Genomic DNA, 14,291 nt, shown 5'->3' with positions numbered 1-14,291 from the left:
CCTTCAGGAAGGTTCTGGAATGCATGGTTCTGGAGGCAAGTCACATGGCCACAGGAGCTGGAAAGGACACCTGTGGCTACAGGTGTCCTTTCCTGGGAAGAAGGAACACACTGCAGGAAGTGCTGGGTCCTCCCAGCCTCTGGTGTTGGGCCCACAGACCTTCCCGCCCTTGCTGTCACCTTGGACAGACAGGCTGTTCCTGGGGACCTGGGGAAGGAGGACTGGGTACCACTTAGTGGGCTTGTAGTTCCATAATTGGCAACCCTAATGATCAAGGACAGCTCACACTGCCCGAGGGTCACCTGACCAGTAAGGGGCGGGGTCAGCATGGCAGCCGGGCTTGTGCGATCCCATGGCCTGGCTCTCAATCAGCTGACCTGCCCGGACACGCTCACAGACGTGCACCGGGTGACCCGGGAAGTGGAACTGGGGAAAGTTCCCCAGTCTCTCTAAGCCTCGCCGTGAAATGGGGATACAGTAGTCCTCGGGTCGCTCTCACAGGCTGTGACAAGTGTCGAGTGCGTGGCACGTGGAGAATGACATGTGGAAGGCGGGAAGCGTCCGTAGCGATGGCATCGTCGTGACTGTGGTTGGTCTTTGCTGCCATGGATGCAGGCTGAGCCCTCGGCCATCCCATTCTGATGGACAACCAGGAAACAGCACAAAAAACGGGGTCGGGTCGGCCGTGCCAGCATTCAGATTTAAAGGTTATGCTGTTCTCCCAAAGACACCCCGAAATGCAGGGCTCGACTAGGACAGATAACGTCTTCACGCCTCGTTGAATGCCAGGCGAGTGGTCATGACCGACCGAGGCTTTGCCAGGCTCCTCCAGCATCCTCGGTCACCGTTGGGGCAAAGACAGCATGTTCAAAACCAGTTTTCTGTTGAGCAAATGAGGCTGACGTTAGAGGCACCACTTCATTTACTTTTTCTTGGTGAGAATTCTCAGCTGGGCATTCCTGCCTGAGAAGAGGGGGCAGAATCAGCTGTGTAGCCCATTAGAGGTAAGTTGCAGAGGCTCCCTGAGGTTTTAAATCCAGCCAAAGTGTGTCTTTGGGAGCAGGGCCCAGTTTTGGACAAACCTTTTCCATTTGCAAAGGTTCCTTGGGTGTAATGAATGTGACCCAGTGGGGCTTGAGGTCTCTGATGGTCTCAGAGCATGGGTCTCCTTATTCTTTAAAAAAGCATGTTTTAAATGGAAAAAGTAAAATGTATGTGGTTTATAAAAACACGAGTACAAAAGGGCATGCAAAGAAAACTAGTCTCAGTTTGGCTGTCTTTGAAAACTCTGCACATTCCTGCCTTCGAAGAAGCAGCCAAAGGACAAGAGCCCGTCCCAGCCCCCAGGGACCGTGGGTTTGCTGACTCTCCAGCTGGAGAACTGCTCACAGGAGCCTCACTCCCCTTCCAGAGGTAACACACGCTTCGTGCTTGTTTAGCGTGCAGGGCCCTGATGCACGAGGTAGAGTACGACGTCACCAAGGCTCGGCAGAAGAAGACCAAGGTGGGCGCCTTCCGAATAAATCCTGACGGGTCGCAGGAGAGGAGAAAGGTAGCGGAAAAGAAATTATGTGCCAGCGTATAATTGCGGATATGGGCAATTACCAGCCATTTATCCAAACAGCAGTTGGTCTTAATCTTCTAACCTTTCTCTTGTTCAGGGTATCAGCTCTAAATTGCTTCTGAGTCCTGGGGGACCCAAAGTAATCTTTAAGCTTGAAATTGAAGTCTCTCTCCCAGCACCTAAATTTTGTGTCTTGTCAAGTCGGAAGACATTTCTGCACTATTGCTCATCAGGATAAAAATAGCGCTTCCGTGGTTCTTGGGCAAGGCCAGCAGGGGACCCAGAACAGCTGCAGGGGCTGCCCAGAGACCTCAAAGGCTGGGCACCCTCCCCCAGGCTCCCCACCCCCGCCTCCGAGATCCACAGAAGTTTCTAGTGTGGGTAAGGATGCAAGACCCATCTCCGGGACAGACTCAGGCACCTGTCTGAGCGGAAAGATGGATGTTCTTCCGCCACGGAGACCACGCGGAGAGGGGCCCAGCCCTCGGCATCTGATGGCAGGGATCTGAGAAGTCAGGAGGGACGGGCCCACGGCGAACTCAGGCTCCCGTGACCTCCCCCAACCCGGCACTCAGAACAATAAGCCAATTTCATTGTCATCCTAAGCGAACCATAACAGGAAAAGGTGTTCCATAACGTCATCCGACTCACTCGGAGCTGAACAGAAGTTGGTTTTGGATTTCCTGTTGATTTGGCCCAGCACATGGTACCCCGTTTTAGAGCAAATGACTGAGGTGGGCCGTCTGCTTTTTCCACCTCTTTCTGGAATTGTGTGCCCATCCAAGAGCCTGGGAGTAGGGCAGGACAAGACCCACCAGGGGACTGTGTAGGGTATCGAACGCGTCTTTAAGGGAGGCCTAAGTGTGTGCTGAGCTAGGAGGCCCCCTCTAAGGAGGGCAGGACAATCTTCCCCACAAAAGCCCATCTCCCATGATTTCACCAGGTAATTCACCAGAATTAGCAGATAATTCTGATAACTCAGGTGCTTTCCCGGGAAGGAATGTGATACCTCGCATCACTGCTCATCCACAGGCCTCGTTCCCTGCGACCAGGTGGCCCCATTGGTCCCAGCGACCTGCAGGGGAGGAGCAGCCCTGGTCCCTGACACCGGCTGCAGAGGATTCTCACGGTCAGGCAGCGCCAGGAAAGGCGTGTGTGCCCGGGGCCATGGCAGCTTCGAAAATAAACGGAGGGTCACTATTGTAAGAGGTTAAAATGTGGGTTACCTGACCCATTGTTGGTGCACCTGGACCAGGAGAGAGGAAGGAGTCTTTCTCTAAAAGGTATAAGGGCAAAAGAGGGAGACCCTGGAGGGTCAGGGAAGGAGTGCGGGCAAGGGTAAGGATGCGGGTCCGTGAGGGAGGCCTGGGGAAGCTGGCGGTTCTTTACCGAGGACCTGCCATGACAGCCTTTAAGTGATTCCTAGTCCTGACAGCAACCTGCAAAATAGGTATGTTTTCTGTTGAGAACACGCAGAGCAGGTTAGCGGTGTCCCGGGGTCCCTCGGTGACTGGCATTGCACACATAGGCCCTCCATCCTCCGAGCTCTCCTGCTGTGTCCTTGGGGATCTCTCCCGGGGTCCGTGCTGAGGATCCCTGAGCCCCCCCTGACATGGACTCACCTTTACCGGAAACAGGCCTGCTCTCCCTTCCCTGTTGTCTTCTGCTTTGAGACAATCGAGTTGAAATCACGTTTTCAGTGTTGCTACAAATACTCCATCCGCTGAGCCGTTTGAAAGCCATCATTCCGCCGCGTTCATCAGTCAGAACAGAGTGACCTCAAAGTCCCGGCGACGGTGAGCAGGGCTGTCCTGGACCACGTCCTGCTCGGAACTGCTGCCTGGCGGTCGTGGGGCGAGCAGCCCCCGGGAGCTTCTCCCTGCCGTCGGCACTGGGGCCGGACTCTCCTGGCAGACACGTGGAGGGTACGCGGTGCCCGGAGAGGCTGGTCTCTAAGGCCCCGTGTTTCGGAGCCGGGTGGCTTTGGGGTTGAGGGGTGGAGGTCAGGTTTCCTGCCTGCGGTCAACGTGAAGCTAGTGATCCCAGCAGTTCTGCTTTACAGAACCCAGCAGTCCTCCCTCCCTCTCCGAAAACTCTCCTCTGCTTCAAAGCCCCGTGGTTGTCTCCTCGGCCAGCGGGCTGCTTGGCCAAACTTGAAACGCAGCGGCCTCTCGGCATGAAGTCGGGGCCTCGCCCGCCGCCGGGGATGCAGGCCAGCTGTTCTTGCCGGGCGTGCTGATGCGGAGGCATCTCTGTCCTGCTGCTGGGGGCGCGCAGCCTGTGTGTGTTCAGCTTAGTGTTCAAGAAACACACAGAAAGCACAAAAGAAGCGCCTGGCAGGATCAGGCCGGCGCCCTGGCTGGGAGAGGTCTCAGATTCAGGGCGCTTCCTGGGTCCCTGACATGCCGGCCGAGGGCGACACGACCCATCTCCTGCCCTGTCCTGTCTTTTGTTTTCCTTTTTCGCTCTGTTTCTCCAAGGACGGAAGGAAACGCTGACCTGTGGGCCGCGTCCTCCAAGCTGAGGGTCCGGGAGAGCCCGGCCTTCCTCAGAGGGAGGCGGGGAGCGCCCCCGAGGGCCCCCTGAGGGGCAGGGGCCCGAGTTGGCCTTTCAAGTGCAGTGTGGACAGTTAACGCACAGACTGCCTGGCGTCGATGCAGGCTGGTCGCTCGTGCGCAGCCTGGTGCTGGGACGGCCCTGGGGAGGGCGGCGTGGGGGGAGGGCCGTGCACAGCTGCTCTGGGGCGGGTCGCGCTGGGCGAGAAGGTGCCAGGTGGCTACTGTGGCACATTCTGCCCCCGGACGACAGCCGGGGAGGGAGCTGGCCCGTGTGACCGCTGCGGGTGGCCACTGCCCCGTCGCGCTCTGTCCCCGTGGACGTGGGCGCGGAGGACACAGTGAGGGCGGGGCAGGCGCCCAAGAGGCCACGTGTCCTCCAAACAGCAGGTTCTGCTGCCCCGTTGCTGAAGCAGCCCCGAGGACCTGGGGCCCTCGCACCGCCGCCACCCTCCCAGGAGCGCCCGCCGCGCTCTCGCTGCCTGGCCTGGCGACGTTCTCTGTCCGGCCTTTTCTCCAGCCTCCACTCTGCATTGCTGCCCTGTGGCCTGCACAGAAATCAGCCCGCCCTCTTCTGTCCCAGGACTCCTTCCACATGCATCCCAGCTGTGAAATCCCAGCCGCTGGTCCAGAAGCCAGGGTGGCCCAGCCGGGGCTCTCGGGGACCCTGGGAAGTGCTGGCCTCAGGCCGTGCCCGGACTGCGGGAGTCAGGCCCAGGCCACGGTCAGTGAGGCCCCCCTGGCCCCTGCCCACCTGCGGGCCCCACTTTGCTCTGGCTCGGCCATGTGGTTGCGTGTCCCCCGGGTCCCGAGCCAGCCTTGCCTTGAGCCCTGTTCCCCTCTTTCCTCCCTCGGCTCCGTACACACATGAGCAGGGCTGCCCGCCCCTGAGGCTGCTTGCGGGACCACAGACTCCCAGACGTGGCCCCCCACGTGGCCACCTGCGGGATGCTGGCCCTCGGAGGACGGGGTGGGACTGGGTGGGGTCAGGGTTGGGGTCAAGGTTGGGGTCAGGGTTGGGTGAGGGGTAGGGTCGAGGTTGGATGGGGTGGGTCAGGGTTGGCATCAGGGTTAGCTGAGGTCAGGACTGGGGTCAGGGTTGGGGTCAGGGTTGGGGTCAAGGCTGGGGTCAGTATTGGGTGAGGGATAGGGTCGAGGTTGGATGGGGTGGGGTCAGGGTTGCGGTCAGGGTTAGGTGGGGTCAGGTTTGAGGTCAGGCTCAGGGTCAGGGTTGGTGTCAGTGTTGGGTGAGGGGTGGGGTCGAGGTTGGATGAGGTGGGGTCAGGTTTGAGGTCAGGATCGGGGTCAGGGTTGGGGTCGGGGGAGCTGTGGCAGATGCAGCAGCTCCATTTCTCCCACTGACTCTGGGAGACGTGTTCTCCATCTGACAGGTTTCTCCGGTGAGCAGGAAGGGTTGGATTGGGGCTGGAGCAGCGCAGGGAAAGGGATCTGATACTCCTCGGTGGGGGGACCTCTGCGGTGTCCTCTGCTTGGCTCTGGAACGTCCCCAGTGGAATGGGGCCCCAGCCGCCCCCCGAGGATACACTTTACCGTCTGCCCCTCTTCCGCCAGCACCGCCCCCTCCCCTCCCATGTTTGGAGAACCTCCCAAGGAAAACCCAGCCGAGATCGTCGCTGTAAAGCCCTCCCACGCAAACTGCCCGTCTGGCACCCCTCCTCCCCTGGAGGGACACGGGAACCACCACCAGCTCCCCACCTGGCAGCGGTGGGCGGGGAGACCCTTAGGGAGAAGCGCTGTTTTCTTGGAGTTGTCACCCAGCAAGGCCTACGACAGGTGCACCACAGCCTCAGTGGACAGCGGGGCTTAGGGCCTCAAAGCCAGGCTCGGGCTGCTGACCTGGGTGGGCTAGAGGGAGGGACATGCGGTGCGGGGGTGTGAGAAAGTAAGTCTTGTTTGCTTGAATTGACCCCATCCTCGAGGCATCGTGCAGGCCTGCTATGAACGTCAAGTTCAAATAGAGAAAGTATCGACAATAATAGTGACGATGAGACCAATATCTCCTTACACTAGACTCTAATGCTGTTTTTGTTAAATTCTTTCAACAACTTTGGGAGGTAAATGAGGCCACTTTAATTAGTTTCGTGTTACAAATACAGAAGATGAGGCTCAGGGAGTTTCAGCAACTCAATTTTGACAAATTGGTATCAACTTAATCTGCTGATAAGTCAATTTAGCTCTTGATAGAGCTGCCCCATCCTGTTTCATACTGCACAACATCAGGTTGCTGTGGTGTCCTGGGGCCGTGCAGTACACAACCTGCGCAACTGTACGTGGGACCCTGTTTGCTAACAAGATGAGAGAGGTGGGCTATTGTAACAGGACAGCTAAGAGGCAGAGGGGAATTCAGTCCATCAGCAACCTTCAGACTGCAGGCTGCCACCCACTAGTGGGCCATAAATCAGTATAGTGGGGTGAAACTGGCATAGAAAAAGATACATAAAATATCAGAGTGCATCTTATAGAAAAGGAAACTATCATCTCATGACACTTTATGTAATGAGTTGCAATGTAAAAAGTGGGTCATGTCCAAAAAATTGAAAGCCACCATAGCAGATGGCTGTTCTCAGCATGGGACAGTAGCCTAAAGACACTTCATTTGGGAAGATTATTCATGCCCAAACGATGCCACAGTAACGCCTGACTCCCCGTGCGGAAACAATCAGAACTTCTCCTCTGAGCCAGGTATTACGGCAGAAATAGCGTTGGGTTTGGTGGTCTATACAGTCTGTAGACCAGGGAACCAGGGCGCCACGAGCACCACTGATGTCTTCCCAGCCCAGCGGTGGCCCCAGCGGCCTGGCTCCCGGCTCCCGGCTGCCGAAGCTCAGAAGTCGTGCTCTGGCACCATGACTGCCCTGAGTCAACACACCACGTACGCGTTCAGCCCACGCTGAGTATGGTGTGGAGAAGGAATTCGCACCCCGAAGGAGGTAGCTCTCTGACCCAGAGGTCTCAGAAGGAACCACTGTGAGCCCCGCATGCGGCGACAATGAGGAATGGGTTTGGTCTTTGTCCCAGTTCCTGGCACTAGAGCTTTATAACGTGACCACTACTCGTTTCAAAAATGTTGCCGTGGGAAGCTCTCAGCTTCAAAGAACAGACAAACCAGCTAAAAGCAGTTTGGCCAGAAGAGCATTTCCTATCCTACACAATAAAAAGTCTGAGTACAGGTGGTTTTGGGGTGGCGGAGGTGAGTTCAGTGGCCCAGGGACACCACGAGTGACCTCATTCCTTTCTGTCTTTCTTTTCTGCCGCTCTTGGCAATAAGAGAGAGCTCGGCCTCATAGGCTGGTTCTCTTCATGGCCCCCAAACGGCTGCCCATCTCCAGGTGTCACATGTAGACAACGTTCAGAGCAGAAGATGGAAAAGTTTTGCATTCCGTTCTTTTTTAACAAGTGGAGAATTTGTCCAAAAGACCTCCGACATCCCCTCCCCACGAGCCTCCTGCTTGTATCTCACGGTCAGGAGATCACTGAGCAAGGGAATGGGCCCACCTTGAGGGTTCCCATCAGTCGAGGCCCAACCCCGGGGCTGAGGGACGCTTGCCTGAGCAGAGGAGGGGCGACATAAGAGGGTCTGTCAGCCTGAGGGTAGGGGGGTGGCTTTGCGGCAGGTGGCCGCCAGGCCGCCCACACTTCAGCCACGTGCTGTGAGCGTGAGGGCCCAGGAGACAGCAGGACCAGTGGCTGGAGACCCCAGTGTGGTGATGGGTCTGAAATGGGGTCGGGGGACTGTCCTGAGTTCTTTCTTGCATTTTCCTGTAAGCAAAAGAAAGAGCTGGTGTGCGCGTGGGTTGCAGGGCTGAAAGCTACACCTAGAAAACAGGAATTGGGGGACCACCCCTATGTTGTTTTATGGACATTGTCAGCCCATGGTTAACACCTTAATAAATATATTACTTGGAGAACAATTGTGAATAAAATTACGTTCACAGGAACCTGCGAGGCAGCGTGTAAAGAAAATCAGAAAGGTGTTTTCCAGTTTTTAAGTCCAAAAAAGAGGTAACTAATCAGTGTATACAGATGACCCTCATGTGTGAGTATCTCTTCTCGGGGTGAAGGGGCACAGGATACACACTGCGGTGGTGACGGGGTCATCTCTGGCCTTACCTGAGCTGCTTTCCTTTTTGCTCATCTTTCAAATGTTTTTCCATAATGAACAGATTATTACTGGGACATTAAAAAATAGTTTGGGTTATTTTTTTGAGAAATCAAAAGAATTCCATGTCATTTCAGGAGTTCCAATTCTCAAAAGTAGCCTTGTTCTTAGTGAGATGGAAACCACACACAGATACGTGATACTCTCATACAAAACACTTAGCAGGAAGCGGCGAGACGGCCGCCCCCGGGTTTGTGCAGCCTCCATTCCTGGTTCCTGGTGGTCCTGGTTCTGTCCTGTCCTTTGAGGTTTGGACAGTCCCGGGAAGGTGGGGCTCGTGAAGGGTGGTTGTCACTTTGTCTCTGGCTGACTCTTCTTCCCGTGACCAGAGGGGGCCCAGGACCCAGGGTCTGAGATAACTTGATCTCATGTTTCTCAACCGTCTACAAGGAAACGAGCAGAATTAGTGTGTTCAGTAATCGACAGCCTGACTGCTTTCCTTCCACTCTTCGTTTTCCTTTCTTCTTAAAGAAGAATGAGTGACTTTTCTAGTCCTCAAGACAATATACTTGGGTTCTTTGCACCTTTATTATTAATTATTTTTGGTGGCTTTTATTGTGTATCATCTTCTCTTTTACTTCTTTTCTTTCTTTCATTTTTTAAAAAGAGAAATACGCCTGCTCTAGCGTTGATTTATGATGCTGCGTGCATCTTTACCGCTCATGAAGAGAGGGGAGGCCTCCCACGATGAGAGCCGGCCTCCTGCCCACGTTGGGTCCAGTGCGGGTTGGCAGGGGAGGCCACTCCACGTGGTCACTCAGGGACCCAGGATCCTCGTATCCAGTCCTCAGTGTTCTCTGCATTCCTGGGAGGATGGGGCAGACGGGGCAGAGGGCTCCTCGGGAAGGTTTCATGGGCAGACCTAGAAGTGGAGTGTCTCACTTCTGCCCACATGCAACAGCTGGGGCTCTGTCACTCGTGCTCACCTGGTTGCAAGAGAGCTGTGTCCAGGAGGAGAAAGCAATGGGATGGTGGGACTTCCCTTGTGGCGCAGTGGTTAGGAATCCTCCTGCCAATGCAGGGGACCTGGGTTCGAGCCCTGGTCCGGGAAGATCCCACATGCTGTGGAGCAACTAAGCCCGTGTGCCACAACTACTGAGCCTGCGCTCTAGAACCCGCGAGCCACAACTACGGAGCCCACGTGCCACAACTACTGAGCCCGCGCGCCTAGAGCCCGTGCTCACAACAAGAGAAGCCACTGCAATGAGAAGCCCGCGCACCACAACGAAGAGTAGCACCCGCTCGCCGCAACTAGAGAAAGCCCGTGCACAGCAACAAAGACCCAATGCAGCCAAAAATAAATAAAATTTTTTTTTTAATTTAAAAAAAGAAACGGGACGGTGACCATTCAGCAGTTCCTGCCCTGCGGCCACTGGGGAGAAGCTACGACCCGGGGGCTCCAGGGTGCGCAGTGTGGGCACCTCAGGTTACCAGGCATCTACTGTGCCACCCGAGTGACGTTGCCTCAAACCTATGACTTGGAGCCCCAGCGCAGAGCAGCCCAAAGCCTGTTAATCTCCCGATGTAGCGCAGCCAACAGCCCACCTCGGGCTCGTGGAAGCCTGGCCTTGTTCCACAGACGCTTCGTCCCAGGGGATCACAGACGGCCGCTCACGTCGCTATTTTGCCACTGCAGGCCTGGGATGAGCGGGGTCCCGCTTTAAATGGAACCCGATCTCAGTGCGTCTACCCGGGTAAGGACAGCGGCCCCAGATCCCCGCCCCCAGGGCTCGTGGCCTGCAGACGATTCTTGTACCAGACCACATCTCAGGGAGGGCTCTGCTGAGTGCGAGAATCCCTGCAGCGATTGTAAACAGGAAGAGATTGAATGCAGGGCTTAGATGCTCCCACGCAGCCACCTGGGAGCTGCTTCCTCTGCTGCCGTCAGGAGGCCGTGGCCAGGCGGCCACGGGGTTCAGGAAGATTCGGGCTCAGCAAGGGCACCTGTGGCCGCTCTGGCCTCGGAGCCGGGACACTCCTGCTGCTTTTGTGCCACAGAAAGGAGACAGTGGCATCCCCCCGCCCTCCGCCGCTGCCTTTTCGAACCACAGACACCCTCGTCCTTCGCGGGACCCGCGATGGGGTGTGGGGAGCCGCTCCAGAAGCCCCAGGCCAGCAGAAGCAGCACAAAGGTGGGCTCCCCTCACACCACCCTCTGGGTCACAGATGAACACAGCGGATCTGCCAGACCTACGTCCCATAAAGAACCCCGGTTGTAAGCGATCCTGGAATTGGGGGTTCGCTGGCTGGCCTCTGCAGTCCGCGGCGGCAGGCGGGGCGGGGAGCCGAGCGCCCACCTGCACACTGCCGTCGTCCAGCAGCCTGGGGGCCGCTCGTGACGATGAAGAGGAGAGCCTGGGGGCCGCGGCCTGGGCTCTGTGGGTTCGAGCCGTTTACATCCCTCTGACGGGTCTTCCTCCGTATTCCTGCGGCGCCGTAACTTTCTCCCCTTTCTTCTCACACCTGGTGTGCTTTTGTCATTCTGTAACTGAGTGTGACCTAAAGGTGCTGGCTTCTCCCCACCTCTGGGAAACTGTCCCTCCGAGGTCAGGTGCTCCTGGTCTCCCCTCCCGATGGGCCCAAACTCTGGCAGAGACAAGGGTCTGCCTGAAAACCTCCCCCGATGCAGGGGCGGAGGGGCCTGAGACCCCCAGGGGGCCACGGAGCCGTAACCACAGGGAAGAAAACACACGCTAGTATCAACTACCTTGTCGTGTCCCGGACGCGGGCTCCGTCCCAGAAGCGCCTGCAGGTGCTCGGAGCACGTCAGCGGGAGCACGCGGTGGTGGAAGGTGGTGAGGGAATCGGGGCGGGGCTCTGCGCCTGCTCGCGGGCTCGTCTCTCAGCCGCAGGAGTCCTCTCCTGCCCTCCGCGCGGGGCCACACGTCCACCGCCTCTCCTGCGTCCCCACAGCCCAGACCTCTCCCTCAGGAGCCGGGTCCCCAGCTGCCTTTGCCTCCCTTCCCAGAGAACGTTCCTGACCCAGAGGGTATCAGCCGCCTCGGCCTCTCAACTCCATCACCCAGGAAGAGGCGACATGCCCCAGCTTCCCCAGCCCGCTGGACACGTGGACAAGGGCCGAAGGCTGGACTCCTTAGCCGCATGTGCGAGCGCAAGGGGCTGCCCGGCACTTGCCCACTCAGCGCCCGGCCAGCCTGCCGCTCCCCACCAGAGGGATGGGGCGTCTGGGACCTGCAGGACTGTTGATCTCTTCTTCACCTGAGGCTGGAGTCCCATCTACTTTCCAGACTCCATGCCAGCCCCTTGCTGCTGCTGGAGGGGGGCGAGCTCTCTGAATTGCCCAGGACCTGCCCGGGGCGGCGGTGCCACTGGCCATCGCCCCAGGCTGGAACTGCCCGCAGCCCCCAAATCCTCTTCTCAGCCTGAGCCGCCTCCAGAGAGGCCAGGGTGGAAATGCAAACCCGGAGGACGGGAGCAAGAGTGTGCGTGTGTGTGCGAGCACACGTGTGTGCACACGCGAGCACACGTGGGAGAGTGCGTGTGTGTGCGCATGCCTGTGTGAGCACCGCGTGTGGGTGTGGGTGTGAACGTGCCTGTGCACACGGCACAAACCCATTCGCTCGCAGTCGCCCATCACAGAGCAGAGAGTGCAGACTTGGTCAGCCGAGGGTGGTATAGGGAAGGAGGGAGCTGCCAGCCTGGGCAGGCGTGGTCAGGACCCACCGAGATGGGGGACTGCTGGTGGCCCCGGGGGCGGGGAGAGGCACATTACCGCGGCCCGGCCATCTGGTGGCCTTCATTCGGTGTGGGCGCTCGGTGCTCTTCCCGGCGAGGCCAGCAGAGGGAACTTTTCCCCAGGGCTTCCTGTCCTGGCTGGCGCCTCGACAAGGGTTAACCAGCCCTCCCCCCAAACCAAGGGGATTAAAAATTCACGCTGTCCCCAGGGCATGTGGGGCGGAGGGGTGACGTAAAATTAAAAGGGAAAGAGAAGATTATTTTTAATCCTCTTGGTGGGTGTTGAAACAATGAAGGGAGAGCAAAGCCGCTAAAAGTTGGTCCCATTAGATTGAGGCACCAAGGACAGACTTTGCCACCAGGAGCAGGTAATTACAAACTGCATATTTTCCTCTTCTAAATAAGAAAATCGCTTTAATCCCATAGAGATTGTTTCTCCGGTCAAAGGTGCTCAGATTTTCACTGTGCTTGATGTTGTGGGCGAGTGGAATTCAGACTTGATGTCAACTTCTGCCTCTCGAGGGGTTTCAAGTCAGATGAGGGGAATTGTGGAAAGCGATCGTCCCGTGCATCCTAAAGAACATCCTGACACGGTGTGGGTCAGCCGAGTCTTCTCTGGGGTCTCATTCCGGGGACCCTCTCTACCCTATTACCTGGGTGATCTGCAGTCTCTGCCACCCCCCAACTTGGGCACGTACTTAAAAATAAAAGGAACAAACTTTAACTTTGCTTTGAGAATCTTTTTGGAAATGGCACAAACTTTCCTGTTTTCCCTCTCTCCCTGACTAATGGGCATGTTCCAGGATTGAATATAGAGCAGTTCCTTTTGTTTAAATTTTATTGATGTAGAGTTGATTTACAATGTTGTGTTAATTTCTGCTGTACAGCAAAGTGATTCAGTCATACATACATATACCTTTTTTTTTCATATTCTTTTCCATTATGGTTTGTCACAGGATATTGAATACAGTTCCCTGTGCTCTACAGTAGGACCTTGTTGTTTATCCATCCTATATATAATAGTTCGCATCTGCTAATCCCAAACTCCCAATCCATCCCTCCCCCACTCCCCTCTCCCTTGGCAACCACAGTCTGTTTTCTATGTCTGTGGGTCTAGAGCAGTTCCATTTGTTTGCCAACTGAAAATATGTCAAGGTTCTGAACTGCCCAGCTCTGGCTTATTCCTTTCTCCTGCCTTCCCTGCTGTGGACAGGGCGGGAGGCTGAGGAAGAGAGGCACAGACACCTGCTGTCCCGGGTTTAGCGCGTTTGGGGATGGCTGTGGTGGGGCAAAGCCCTTGGAAACACGGTTCTGCGGTTGTCTGTGCGTGGTTATGCTGATTCCCAAGTCACCACACATGCATTATCTCCGTATGGTTTATTCTTAGCTCCTCTAAGGCATAGGCGATCCCCCAGAGATGTCTCACTATCTTTGATCTGTATGTCAGCAAGCGTGAATGGATAGCCATTGAAGATTTTTTGGTTTTATTGAATGATAAAGGAGAAATTAGTGTATTTTGTTTTCTGACTATAGACTGAGGAGGAGATGGCTGGTAACGTAAAATAAAGCCATGGCATAAAAAGGTGTCCTGGTCCCCAAATGGTCAAAGAATCGTTTAAAAAGACAATGACCCAGAGAAAGAAACAGCCCTCAGGGCTGCGCATGGATCGACAAGCAGAGAAGACGGAACTGTCTTTGTTATAAATCAGCCATTAAAGAAAATCAGGCTGAACTTTCAGAACCAATTTTTTTCCCTCTCTAAATTTCAGTCTCATTTTCGCTTATGGAGTGTCCTACCAGACGCTGATCTAAGTAAACTCCTATTTACGATTTTGAACAGATGTTGACACACATTCTGTTTTACCTGCTCAAGCTGTTATCTGAGATCCAAGCTGACTTGGTTCTCACACTTTCACCAAAAATTTGGGTGATTTGCTGTGAGGGGGACTCGTTCTCCCAGGTCTGTCTGATGCATCCTAGGACATCAGGGGCTCAAGGCTCAGCCCTCCAGGGAAGCGAGGAGGCAATGTCCCCCTTTCCCCCACGGACGAGGCATTTCCCTTGATCTCTGTCCCTTAGCCATCACCCACTCGTGCCCACATTTTGCCTGGATGTCCGATTGCCATCTGCCCGCTGGATTGTGAGGTGCTGAAAGCAGCCAGAGTTCCTGAAGTCTCAGCCAAGGAGCTCTTAGGAAACAGACAAATCAGGAACGATCCCATGTCCGAACGCAGCTGTGCATCACCATGACACCGCCCCTGACAAGGAAGAGCTCGTATCCCGACCCGCAGAGGGA

At 56.0% G+C, this 14,291-nt stretch overlaps 1 protein-coding gene across 1 annotated transcript in view; it reads left to right on the top strand.

The window, feature by feature from the left end:
• Positions 1–1,421: 1,421 nt before the first annotated feature.
• CNPY1 (canopy FGF signaling regulator 1) overlaps positions 1,422–14,291 on the top strand; it is a 39,358-nt gene continuing 26,488 nt past the window's right edge. Inside the window, 1 exon segment of the mRNA XM_082473716.1 lies at positions 1,422–1,552. Coding sequence (XP_082329842.1) covers positions 1,454–1,552 — 99 coding nt within the window. The 5' untranslated portion in view covers positions 1,422–1,453.

This window comes from Balaenoptera physalus, assembly GCF_965194825.1.
Source record: "Balaenoptera physalus genome assembly, chromosome: 8".
Taxonomy (NCBI): domain Eukaryota; kingdom Metazoa; phylum Chordata; class Mammalia; order Artiodactyla; family Balaenopteridae; genus Balaenoptera; species Balaenoptera physalus.
The sequence above is the reverse complement of the archived record's forward strand: the minus strand, read 5'-3'. Positions and strand labels throughout refer to the sequence as shown.